Source organism: Mastigoproctus giganteus, chromosome 10 (assembly GCF_048544385.1).
Source record: "Mastigoproctus giganteus isolate SK-2022 chromosome 10, ASM4854438v1, whole genome shotgun sequence".
Taxonomy (NCBI): domain Eukaryota; kingdom Metazoa; phylum Arthropoda; class Arachnida; order Uropygi; family Thelyphonidae; genus Mastigoproctus; species Mastigoproctus giganteus.
Genome location: NC_143584.1, coordinates 2,032,563 through 2,046,664, shown reverse-complemented (window position 1 = coordinate 2,046,664; position 14,102 = coordinate 2,032,563). Strand labels below are relative to the sequence as shown.

At 35.4% G+C, this 14,102-nt stretch overlaps 1 protein-coding gene across 1 annotated transcript in view; it reads left to right on the top strand.

The window, feature by feature from the left end:
- Bug22 (cilia- and flagella-associated protein 20) overlaps positions 1 to 14,102 on the top strand; it is a 38,914-nt gene that overhangs the window by 18,153 nt on the left and 6,659 nt on the right. Inside the window, exon 3 of the mRNA XM_090382571.1 lies at positions 12,987 to 13,098. Within this exon, the coding sequence (XP_090238697.1) occupies positions 12,987 to 13,098 (112 nt within the window). The remainder of the gene's footprint in view (positions 1 to 12,986; positions 13,099 to 14,102) is intronic.

Genomic DNA, 14,102 nt, shown 5'->3' with positions numbered 1-14,102 from the left:
TGCCACTAAAAACAGTCCAAGAAGAGTAGTTCCCATTACCACCCTGTCTTCTGCAACTAAACCATCCTTTATCTATGGCAGTAACTTTCCCATAATGCCACACCACTCCAGTTTATATAGCAGTGTTTCTTGTGGAATGTTTTACTGAAATCAAAGTATATGGTGTCAAAATTATTTTTTTCATCCAGTCAATTGCAGTCTTGTCTGACATTGGTTACTATGATGCAGTCATAATAGTTGATGTCAGACAAGATTTCTCCTTAACAAATTCCATGTTGTATTTTCTATATAACCACATTCCTGTCAAGTTTATTCTGCAATTCCTCTTTAACTACTGACTTATTTTTCTTGGAACAGAGGTCAAGCTTATAGGTCTATAATTACCCAGTTTGCCCTTTGATCTCCCTTTCTGAATAGGAGAGACATTTATACACCTGCAATTATAGAGACCTTCCCTAAATATAAGGATGCTCTCATAATTATGTCTAAAGGTTTGCCATTCTTTTGCTGCCTCTTTTAATATAATTTAATAGGTTGTCATTGCCAGGTGTCTTATTTACTTCTGGCTTCAATAATTTCTCTTCCATTTTCTTCTCAGTTATCACAAAATTATTTAGCTTCCAGTTATAATTTTGTTTACTTCTGGTATTCCCATTCCTAAAAATTTCTTCAGAGGTAAATGTAGGTGCAAAATATTTATTGTTTGTTAGCAAGCTGAAAAGGATCATCAGTTTGTTTGTTTGTTATTTGGTTTTTAGGAGCATTAGCAACTAAGGCCATATTGCTCCAGGGATATGCAGTGGTCATTCCCTGATCTTTCCGCATCCTCTGTATTTGGTGGTCATGGGCTCGAACCCCATCTATATGGCCAATATGATTCATCCCTTTCCTTCTAGTGTTAACATAAGCAAAGAATTCTTGTGCATTCTTATCCAAGGATTTATCATAATCTGCCTTAGCTTGCCTCAATTCCTTTAGTGACTTGATTGCTAAGTCCTCCAATAATTTATAAGCATTTGAAGCATTTTTCTTCTTTGCCAGCAGTCATCTGATATCCATTTAGGTCTAAACTTTAAATATTTTTAACAACAACAAAAAAAAGCTTCTTTATTATTTATTTGATTACTTCCCTGGTTTGTTATTACTGAAAAAAATTAAACTGTATAAGACCCCTATATATCCTTTATAAAAACAAACAGTAATTATATGTTTAAGTAGATCCCATTTGATATATTATGATCACTGCCACCTAGTGGTTCCTTATCTATATCTTTAATGTATGAAGAGCCATTGTTGGTAATTAGATCAAGGTTTTTTTTTTTTCCCTAATTATGCCTCTCTAACATGCTACTATACAAAGCAATCATTTAATAAATCCAGAAAATTTCTGCTACTATGTGAGGGAAGAACCCACAAGTTCTAGTCGACATACTCCTCTCATTTTTGCTTTCCCGGTACATACGTCATATCATGTGATGCTAATTTAAGGTAGTGCACCCATGTCAGCTGGGTGCACTGCCTTAAATTCTGTATATTTCTTAACTACCAGCAAATCTCCTCTCCTACTCCCCCTCCTATATACATCATACTGATCATATTCAAATTCAGCTTTTCTTATGTCTCTGATATCCCTGCATTTGTACTTTCTTCCTCTTTTGATAAGCATATATGCAACTATTTTTGCTCTTTGGTACATGGTCTGTGTTAGGGTTACCAACACAGCCCATGTATTTTACTTGTTCCATGATAATAATAATAATAATATTCTTTATTAACATAAATTGGTACACAATAATGATTCCTTACACAGAAAGCCAGAGGAATCTTATACGTTGTTTTTACAGGTGATTTTTTTAATAGGAAAAAAAAAAAAATAATAATAATAAATAAATAAAAAATGAAATTAATAATCAATGTAATACTGAAATAGTAATTAAAACAAATCCAGGAAAACGAAATATCCAGGGGAAAACGTGTGTGATCTACAAGTCATACTTGCACCCTTCTGTCTTTGGATGTCCGGGAATGGTGTGAGCATGGGCTGCATTTTAAATGAGATTACCGTGTGTCCGAAGCATATCCTTGGAACGAAGTGCTTAACGCTCCTTCACCTACTAGTAATACAGAAATTCCCGAAGAACAGCTAATAAAAATAATAAATTCACTACCTGACAAGTCCACCACAGGAATTGCCGCAGTACCTCTTTTTAGTCTAAAAATTGCTTCTTATTTCATCAGCAAAGAGCTCACTCAACTCTACATACTACAACAAAGTACTCAAATATGCACAGGTGCCTTCAAGCTGGTTGTCGTACAGAGTTGTGGCAGTTCCGAAGAAGCCACATGCGAAAACACCGGCTGACTTCAGGCCAATATCAATTGCCTCTCCCTTCCTGAAATGCCTCGAAAAGTGCATCTATAATGATGTAGCACTCACAATCTTTGCACATAGGCCCGAACCTACCCATTATGCCATGCCTAATAGATCTACTGTAACCTGCCTATAGTCCTTATCACAGAAAATACTTCACGTCTGGAATGACAATGAAGATCACACCATTTTTCTGGACATGAAATCTGCTTTCGACCCAGTCCAAATCATACCCCTTCTCACCTTACTTGAAAGATTCTATGGGATATCTGGAAATATGCTCGATATCCTCAATAATTTGCTATAATATGCTTCACTTCACAGGCATTGGCATTACAGCTTCGAGGTAGAGATCCCACAAGGTCATTCTCTCTCAGCATTGCTATTTGCAGCAATATTCGTTCCACTAATGGATCAAATTCCAGCGTTCCTATCATATGCTGATGATATTGTATGCTACTTGCCATGCAAACCCCATGTTCGTGACACACAAGAAAGACAAACTTCCTCTTAATCTGTAAACAGCTGCCTAAATACATTCTGTAAGTATGCCAGATTTTTTGGCCTATCAGTTAATCCAGAGAAGTCAAACTATCTCATCTTTACGCCAAGTCAGATGACTTCTGTTGATACTGCATCTTCTCTACGTCCAGAATTGGCAGGAAATGTTCTAACTCCCACAGACAGTGTCAAATTCCTAGGAGTAATCCTTGATGCCAACCTCACCTATAAAAAACAAATACAAGCTCAGTATCCCAAAGCCCTGAGAGCCTTCTGGGGAATGAAAATAGATCTGTGCAAAAATTCTGGAATTTATACTCTCAAATTTAGTCCTAAATTGGGGGCTTTTTTTTCCTCAATGCACTTCTTACTTGTTAAGTAAAGCCTCAGAATGCCTATGCTTAATATGCCACATATAAGTATATAAGTGATTGTTTTTCAGAACTCCTGTGCTTAGTTTTAAAATGATCATTTAATGATAATACCTTGCAACTTACTTCTGTGGTGTGCTCTCCTATGCCGTGGAAGTTTGGTCGGCGGCACCACCCACCAGCCTCAGGAAACTATGGGGCCTTGAATTCTGGGTGCTGAAGTGGACCAACTTGTGGTCGCACCAGATCTACACGAGATTCACACAACATCTAAATCTGCACTCTGCTCCAACCTGCAATACACGCCCACAGTCCACAGAACCCATGTGCTAAAAATAAATGCATTCCTTCATCTGTGCTCAGCTAAGCATGATCGCATCAATATCTGGAACACGGTTGGTTGGCTTTTGCCAGGCAGACATCTCCACAGTACTCCCCCCCCCTTGTGCTCAAGGCTGCAGAGGTTACAGAATTTCAAGACACTTCCCAAATGTGACTCTGAACACTGAACTTCCTCGACATCGACCTGTGGACTAAGGCATATCACGATGGCATCTTGGCTATCTTTCAGTTTGTAAAGGACAGTTATGTAAGTGCCGGTCTTAGTTAGCTGATGTCATTTCATGTTCTGCTCAACTTGTAGCTCTTTTTCGTTTTGATTACTATTTCATTATTACGTTTTGATTATTGTTTTCATTTTTTATTTATTTATTATTATTTAGTTATTTATTATTATTATTTTTTTTTTTCTAATAAAAAAATCACCTGTATAAACAATGCATTGTAAGATTCCTCTGGCTTTCTGTGTAAGGAATCACTATTGTGTACAATTTATGTACACAATCTATGTACAGTCGGATGTGTGTAATTTTGAATAAAGAATCTTCTTATTATTATTATTACTTACAAAGATATTAAACCATTCTGGAATTTCATGAAGCACAAGAATATAACCAGTGATGACCCACAGCAGGATGTGGAATGCACACTTCCTTACTTTCTAGGCTGCTGCATGTCCAATAGAAGCAATGCAAGAATTGCTTACACCTGCCTATAGCTGTTGTTAATGTTAGTCTGTGTCTCTCCCCCAAGCTAGCAGGTTTCCAACTACCTAACACTGCCTCATAGCATCAGCAAATATCTTTGCACCCCTTTCTATTTAAATGTACCCATTCCTGTAAAAACAGTAGGCTGCTTATATGTACCTCATTGTATTATATCTTTGTAATAATGGCTTATTAATATGCTTACTTATTCACTAATGCTAGGAGCATAGTAAATAATTTGAATTTGAAGTGCTGTTTAAGTCATCAAATGTTGACATTTTAATTACACAGAAACACTGTTCACTGAGATAGTAATAGTATTCACCAAATAGTGCAAAGAAGCCACACATTTTTGCTTCACTGGCAAAAAAAAACCAAAAACAAAACCACAAGTAGATAAGAAAATAAAAATTATATGCATGCCTCCTCACACAGGTAACTATCCAGTTGATCTTTGAATTTATTCAAACTGTCAGCTGCAACTATCTGCAAGGGCAACTTGTTCCAGCGATTAAAAACTTGCTGGCTAAAAGAAACTTCCCTCTGTGAGGTGCCTAGTTGCAAAGCTCTGAGTCAGTCTTTCCTCGTACAGTCATCTATCTGCTGATCTCACCATTCGAGTTGCCCTTCTTTGGACCCGTTTAAGAAGCTGCCTTTTTCAGATGAGATCTCCATACTTGAACACAGTATTCCAAATGTGGTCTCACAATTGCCTTACATAGTGGGATTATGACCTCTCTATCTCTACAGGATAATGTTCGTGGTTAGGAGCGGGAGTGCAGTAGCACACGCTCTTTGAGTTAGACCGGGGTTCAAGCCCGACTGCTGAATACGGTCGATCTGCCAACCCGCACTGGACCAGCGTGGCAGATTGTGGTCCATTTCCCTCAGCATTAATTGTTGAGGAGGCTTCCATCCTGCAGTGGGTTGATAATGGCTGCACTTTACCTTTTTTTTTTTTTTATCTCTACAGGATAACATTCGATAAATCATTGATGAACACCATGGGCTTTCCTGGCTGCCTGTTTACACTGTTCAGAAAACTTCATATCTGCCTGTATTGTAATTCCCAGATCCCTTTCCTCTTGCACTGTTTTTAATTCAACCCCACCAAATGTATAATTTGTTTGTGGGTTGCTATTCACTAAATTCACTTAGTGAATAGCACTGCTTGTCACTGATCATTAACGACGATGTCAATCTTTGTCATCTGCAAATTTTGACATAACACCTTTTATCCCTTCATCAATTTCATTTATGAAAATAAGGAACAACAGTGTTCCAAGAACTGATCCTTGAGGCACACTACTCCTTACATTGCACCAATCTGAAGAGTATCCATTAATCATAGCCTTCTGCCCTTGAGCCACCCAGAATCTTAATAATCGTAACCTGTTCAAGCTTGTATAGTAATCTCTCATGAGGGATCGAGTCAAATACTTTGCTGAAATCCAAAAAACTGTGTCGAAATTGTTCCCTAAATCCAGCTCATGAGTAACTCTGTCAAAATAGCCTACAAATTAGTTAAGCATTATTTACCCTTAAAGCCATATTATGTGCCCTTCAGAATGGCGTATTTATCTGGATATCCCTAGATTGCAGTCTTAATCATTGCCTCTAAGATTTTTTCTTACACTGAAGTCAGACTAACCAGTCTGTAGTTACCAACTTCACTCTTAGAACTGCTTTTACGTAATGCCAAAACATTGGCACTTCTCTAATCCAAAGGAGTCTCCCCCTGAGTCCAAAGATGCCCTCAATTAACCTCAGTGGTTCAATACACTCCCTCAAAACTATATGCCTTGAGCCTTACTTGCCTTTACGCTCAAAGGTTTTACTAATAAACAATCATCTGTAATTATGACAGTAATTTCATATGGCTCAGCCTCGCTCACACAGCTTCTTCTCATCATGAAGGGTCTTTCATTAGTAAAGACCGATGCAAAGTACCTATTTAATTCATCCACATCATCAGCTAAGTTATCTAAAACTTTCCCACACCCAGTGCACAAGGGTCTGATCTGATTAGCTTTCTTTCTTATATTCACATATATCAAAAATTCCACATCCCCATTCTTTGCTCTCTTAGCTGATGCTTTCTCATATGCAGCCTTGGCCTTCCTGGCTGTATTTGGGGTACTATTACCAATCAGCTTGTACCTGTTTTGGCGTCAGTACTTTTCATTGTGCTGTAATCGCCCCATGCTATATTTTTCTGCTCTACTTTACCAGCCTGCTCTGCAGTCATCCATTTCGGCATCCTCCTCTTGCAATATTTTGCTTAAAGGTATGTATGCATTCACGACTTCTGTGATTTTTGCTTTAAAAGTACAGGTAGCCCTCGATTTACATCGGGGTTAGGTTCCTGGGGGGGGGGACAGGTGCAAATGGAACCCTTTATATAGTGGAGTCAATGGGATATCACAGGGTTAGGTTCCGGGTACAAAATTTTTACCTACCACTTTGTATCGATTGTTTTATTTTATTAGCATTCTTCATAGTTGTTTGTTTGTTGTTTGGTTTTTAGGAGCATTAGCAACTAAGGCCATATTGCTCCGGAGATATGCGGTGGTCAATCCCTGACCTTTCCGCATCCTCCGTATTTGCTGGTCATGGGCTCGAACTCCAGTCTAATCAAGAAGCGTGTGCTACGCACTGCTGCTCCTGCCCACCTAGCTATGGAGGCGCCTCTTCGTAGTTGTAGTTAATAGTCAATGGAGGCATATTCATAGCCATACACACATTAGGGTGGCTTTCACCAGATTCCATCCTCTGAATATTGCACTAGGATTCAATGAACTTCTTTTACCAGACATGGCATTTCTTTATTCTATTAAATTAAAAACTTTATAACATGATTGGCAAAAACTGCACACGGTTATCACTATTATTTTTATTTAATTTATTAATAGCACAATTAAATAAAAAAATGCTAGCATAATAAATTTCAAACACGTGTAAATAGCGTAAACAACAACCAACTGAATGGTTCACCGCATGGACCTTTACTACCCACATCCACGAGTGGTTACTTTGAGGGCAGGAATCTTTCTTGTCTCTGTACGGATGTGCTAATTGTTGATGCCTCAGATTGTCCTAAATCACGTGAACAGTGGATAGCACAGTATGATGCCGATAAATTTTGTCCGACGATTTTAAACTTTCAATTTATAAAAAATTTGCAAAAATAAATAAATAAAAATAAAAATGGCATTGTGGTTAATGATCGGCGCTATTGCAAATCGGACCAGTGCAAAATGAGGGCTACCTGTATTCCAAAACTCAAATGTATTCGCCATCCCCTGGCAATCTGCCCAATTCACAGATGCTATATAGCTCCCTAAACTGTCAAAGTCCCCTCTTCTGAAGTTAAAACCCATGCCTTTACATTTAACTACTGAAACATCTTTCTTCTTCTTTCAACTGACAATTGCATAATCACTTCTTGACAATGGTTCCTGTGCTTTAAGCTCTATGTTGTCAACTGAATCATTAGTAATGATGAAGTCAAGAATATTCTCACCTCGAGTACTTTCTCTAACATTCTGGTACAAATAATAACCATCTAGTTTATTTAAAAAATTTAAATTTAAATAAATAAATAAATTTTAAATTTTTATTTAAAAAAATATTTAAAAGATTGGAGATACAGAATTTAAATAAGTCTAAAACAGTACAACCAGTAGATGCAGTGTAACAGTGAGCCAGTATGGTGTGGTGTAAACACTGCGAAAACAAAATGAATATTGGAGAATTTGTTATATGTCAAATGACTGTGATGTTATATGTCAAACGAATATAATGAACAACTATATTGGAACTTGTAGGTTGGCAGTTCAATCAATAGCAAAACATTTCTTGATTTGCTGGATGACTGCTTTCTACACCAACATTTTAGAGAGACAACAAGAGAAAACAATATTCTTTATGTGGTTTATCAGCAATGATTTATTATTTATGAAGGATCTTCGACTGAAGGAATCTTTAGATGGCAGTGAACATTGATGCAGAATTTATTCCAAGAAATAAATACAATCAAAAGTAAAGAGAAGGGGTTTGATTTTTGCAGAGGTGATTATAATCAGCTCAAACATATTTTAAATCACTTTTCAGTGGGACCAACTGATGATGTTGAAAAATATAAATGTCAAATGGGAAATGTAAAAAAATATATATAAATGTCAAATGGGAAATGTAAAAAAAATATATAAATGTCAAATGGGAAATGTAAAAAAAATATATAAATGTCAAATGGGAAATGTAAAAAAAATATATAAATGTCAAATGGAAGTTGAACCATACAAAGAGGACATATAAATTTAAATTAGAAAAGGAAGGTTGCAGAATAGTTGTGTGGAAATCTGTATACAACTGAAGAGTAATCAATTGCTGGAATAAACTTCTATCTACTATTGTGGAGGTGGGTAGTTAGAATAAATTTACAAAAGGTTTGGACAGAATTGTAAGTGTAATATTAATACTGTAACCAATACTAAAACTGTAAATTTGCCTGTTTATCAGTTTGGAGTTTATTATTTTAAAGTTGTCTATTCATGCTATTCTTTTTGCACAAGATCTAAATTTACTTTCTGAAAATTCAAAAGTAAACCTTCCAGCTCACAACGAATTACACTAACTGCTTTTTTGATGAAGATATCAAATTCTTGGGTTTCAAAAAGTGAGAAACACAGTGTAATACAGGCAACTCTCGGTTTATGAACGAGTTCCGTTCCAAGACTTTGTTCGTTACATTGTTATTATTAAGGAAAACTAAAAAAAAAAATTCTGAGTGACTCTAAGAGAGAGAGTGAGAGAGTGAGTGAGTGTCAGAAGTAGAAGGGAATCACCAAGAAAGAGAAGAATGATATCCAGCTCAGGATCCTGGGTGTGCCAGGCCCATACTCACCAGATGTGAGCCCCATGGTGTTAAAGCTTTTACTATACATATCATATACATTAGCAGTCATTTTAAAGCATTAAAACCATGTGCTAAACATTGAACGGTCTATACAGTACGTTTTATTATAATGTACGTATGCTTTATGGTTTATCGTATACGATATGTAACATAAAATAAGAAAAGAATAAAAAAACAAGATATCGTACTTTTTAATTTTAATTAAAAACAGAGTTACAAAATAGAAATAAATAAAACGAGTACAGTACTAACATATAATATATGTGCTGTACATATGTATTCAACTTTTACTCATCAATATCTTCATCAAAGTTCAACATTCTATGCGGCGTGGCATGTAAACCAACATTTTTTTTTTTTTTTACTAGCTAGATTAGTTTTATTAACCAAGAACAGTTCAGTATAATTGTCGTATAATAATTTTCTGAAAAACTTATTGTAATAAATACATTTTTAAAAATTTACACTGTACGTTTGGCATTTCATTTTATAAGGAACTCTAACTATTGGCGACTTTAAGAAATTTTGAATTAATTGTGACGTTCATTATAGTGAATGTTCATAAATCGAACATTCGTAAACTGAAAGTTGCCTGTATATATATATATATATATCAATAATACAATAATATATGTATATATATATATACACACTCATACAATATTTTTTTATACCTAAACGTCCTGGATTGCTTATCAGCTACAGGGACTACAGTATAAAGTAGTAATTATAAAGTAGTAAGTAAAAATTAAATAATACATCATACTATTATTATTAGGAATTATTAGGCAACAGTACGGACCATAGCCAATATTGCATATAAATAAGTTAACACCATGAATACTACAACGAAACAGAGAAAAATGCTGTATGGGTACCACAGCATAAATTGCACCTCAGGCTTAGACATGACCTCGCAGGACCCGAATCTTCCTGAAAACGGTCGCATAGCATGCAATGCCGCCACACCTCATGTGAATACATTGCGACACCAAAGAAACATAAGACACAAGGACATCCCATACGTTGAAGACGATATAGATAGTCTGCACCTGCAAAGTATACTAAAATTTAATAAATGTAACAGTAAATTAGGTAAAACGTGTCCATACGTGTATAGCCAACACAGCCATAACACAGAAGATTCACCGATTTTTTGCCCAACAAAAGGAGTAATATACCTGATAACATGTAAAGAATGTGGCATCCAGTATATAGGACAAACCAGTACTGAACTACACAAGACTAAATCTGCACCGATCTCAAATAAAGAAATACGAGGAAAATCCACCTAAAGACAGAAATACAGATACAAACAAATACACCAATGAAATAGAGCTAAGACACTACTAAAAACACAACTTTACTAATATCACCATAGTCATACTAGCCATCATGGAAAACACTAACAAAAAGTAACTACTAGAAGATCTTTTCATTCTTCAGTACAAATCCCTCCACTCTTACGGGTTGAACAATAGGTTCAATGGTAGGAACTTCACCTACTCCAGTTATAAACAATGCACATATGCAATTTTTAAATTAACAAAAAAACATACAAAGTAATGGATTGAGAAAATATAAAATTAAACAAGATTATAATAGGACAAGACCCCACGACATTAACAATTTCGAAAAACTCCTTACAGAATGGGATACAGATCCCATTAACATAAAAAGCATACATAACACCCTGTTTTCACTAAAACATAGTAAGCTAAACAAGATATACCATAAGATTTCTATCAAAAATATACATCTTAAACACACATTAGAAGATATCATTAAATTCAGAATAGGATTAGTATACCCTGAAAATACAAACAAAGAGTATTGCATAATAAAATTTCTGAATCAGGTCTACGACTACGTTAATCTCAGAAATATCATGCATAAAACTAAAAATTTTCTTCCAATAAATAATATCAATATAGAAATCAGACATAGATATGACAGACCCATAGGAATGACTATTTATAACTACAAAAACACAATAGCCAACTTGGGCATTGCAGATCAGCCCTGTTTCTGTCATAAAGAAAAATACAAAAATAGATGGCTCTCTGTCTTCTAACTTCTACACTAATGCCGGTGTTCCCCAAGGTTCAGTTCTTTCCCCCACTCTTTTCCTCTTGTATATTAATGATGTTCTTCTATTGAATGGAAATTCTATCCATAGTTTTGCCAATGATAGCACATTGCATTCCACTTTCCATTTTGAGAAACCTTGCCCTGCTCAATCAGCTTCAACTTCTCTAATATTCGCTACCAATTCCTTAAATGCTGATCTACAGGTAATTCCAGTGGGGCAAAGACAACTTAGTTGATTTCAACATTTCTAAAACTCAGTCTTATATCTTGCAACAAGGATTCTTCTGTTCCTATGCTTATCTTTGGTGACACTCCGATTTCTAGGCAAAATGATATCTCTTTTGGGGATTACCCTGACTTCTAATCTCTCTTGACACAAGCACATTACAAATATTGCTTCTTCTGCATCTAAAAAACTTGGTTTTCTCTTTCGCTCTCTGCGTTACTTTTCTTCCAAACAGCTGCTCACTCTGTATAAATTGCAAATCTGCCCTTCCATGGAATATTGTTCCCACATCTGGGGTGGTGCCCCCAAAACCTCTGTCAGGCTTCTTGATTCCATTCAGAAGAGGGCAGTTAGGTTAATTAATGATTCATCTCTAACAGAGTCTCTCCACTCGCTGTCTCATAGGCGTACTGTTTCTGCTGCATGCCTCTTCTACAGATACTTCCATGGGCCCTGTTATTCTGAATTGGCTTCTATAATTCCCGCTCTCTCTTTCAAAACAGTCCGAACACGTGCCGCCACCAGCCAACATCCATTTACTGTCCAACTCCAAACTCACAGAACCAACCTTTCATCTTCCTCGTTTATTCATTCAACTGCCGTTTTCTGGAACAACCTTCCTTCATACGCATTTCCTGAAAATTACAATCTACAGAAGTTCAAGTCCAATGTCAACAAATATCTTATTTCGTCTTCTCAACTTCCAACCCAAGCACGGTTCTAAGTACTATAGGTTCTAATACCTCTCGTTTGGGGTTTACATTAAAAAAAAAAAAAAAAAAAGTCCATGTACTTGCTAACCTCACCGAGTCCTGTTTTTTCAGGCTACTGCATTTCAAAAAAGAAATAATGCAAGAATCAATTCCACCTCTGTTTATGGTGCCATTAAATTATTAGTCTGTGTATTCCTTCACACTAACTGTTTTTCAACCTAACATTGCCTTGATAGCCTCAGCAAATATTCTTGTATAACCCTTCCTTCTATTTAAGTGTATGCCATTCCTGTAAAACTGGTTCCCTCTATTAGGAAGCACTGGCCATGCTGAGAAAAATTTTACCCCACAAGCCTCGTGTAATTTTTTCCTATCCAGGGCCAGATTGATTCACAAGGCTTTCATATAACTTCCCCCTGTCATGTCTTGGCAAAATTCCAGAAACTAAATCATTTTGTTTAGAATGGATTAGTATTATTTATATTCCAGTATATTTAATATTCTACATATACATTTGAGGGTTAAATTATGCACTCAGCATACGAAGATGTCTAGAATTGCATACTGTTAAAAGTTAGAATTATTTTGAAAATTGTGGTACTCACTGTATTTGTTTGTTGTGTTTGAATATTAGTCATTTAAATTACTTTAAAAATTAGTTTTCTTTAGTAATTTGAAATATTGTTTTTAAATATATATTTTTTGTATGTAGTTGTCCATTAATTCTCAAAAATGGATTCTGTTTTTAGCACAACTTTTATCACTTGCCCTGCAGACCCTAAGAAAACATTAGGCATCAAGCTCCCATTTTTAGTTCTCATTGTGAAAAATTTGAAGAAATACTTTACATTTGAAGTTCAGGTATATATTTTGTTAATTTTGCAAAATTCCGATTTCTGTTATTGTCATATCATTGTTAGGGAGGAAGCAATGCTTCAATAAAATTTAAATAACAATAACAATAAATGTTTGCATAATAAAGATAATCAGTGTTAGTATACAGTAGCAGCAAAGGTCCATATTTAGTTAAATTTTTCATTGTTATTCTATTATTTAATACAAAGATCTGGTACTAGGAAGTAAACCGACAATGGAGGTAGTGATCCCTCTGAAAGAGAAATTGTTTTCACTAAATCTCATGTAGTACTCAGCTCTGACTGTGCATGTGTAATGCTGTAAGAGATTTGAAAAGAGCAATATAAAGTTTGTGGAAAGTTTAAATTTTATTCCACACAATTCATTAAAAAATTAAAATTAAAATATGAATTTAACATAAATCAAAAAATATATTTTATCTATATTTCTTATTTAAGTAGTTTTAGGGACTCTTGAATTTTCCTCAGAATATGATTATTTCCACAATATTATATATGGATACAGGTAGCCCTCAATTTACGTCGGGTTAGGTTCCTGGGGGGACAGGCGCAAATGGAACCCTTTATATAATGGAGTCAATCGGAAATCACAGAGTTAGGTTCTGGGCACCAAAAATTTTACCTACCACTTTGCATTGATTGTTTTATTTTATTAGCATTCTTCATAGTTGTAGTAATAGTTGATGGAGGCATATTCATAGCCCTACACACATTAGGGTGGCTTTCACCAGATTCCATTCTCCAAATATTGCACTAGGATTCAATGAACTTCTTTTACCAGACATGGCATCTCTTTATTCTATTAAATTAAAAACTTTATAACACGACTGGCAAAAACTGCACACAGATATCATTATTATTATTTAATTTATTAATAGCACAATTAATAAAAAATGTTAGCTTAATAAATTTCCAACACGTGTAAATAGCGTAAACAATCAACTGAATGGTTCACCACATGGACCTTTACTACCCGCGTCCACGAGTGAT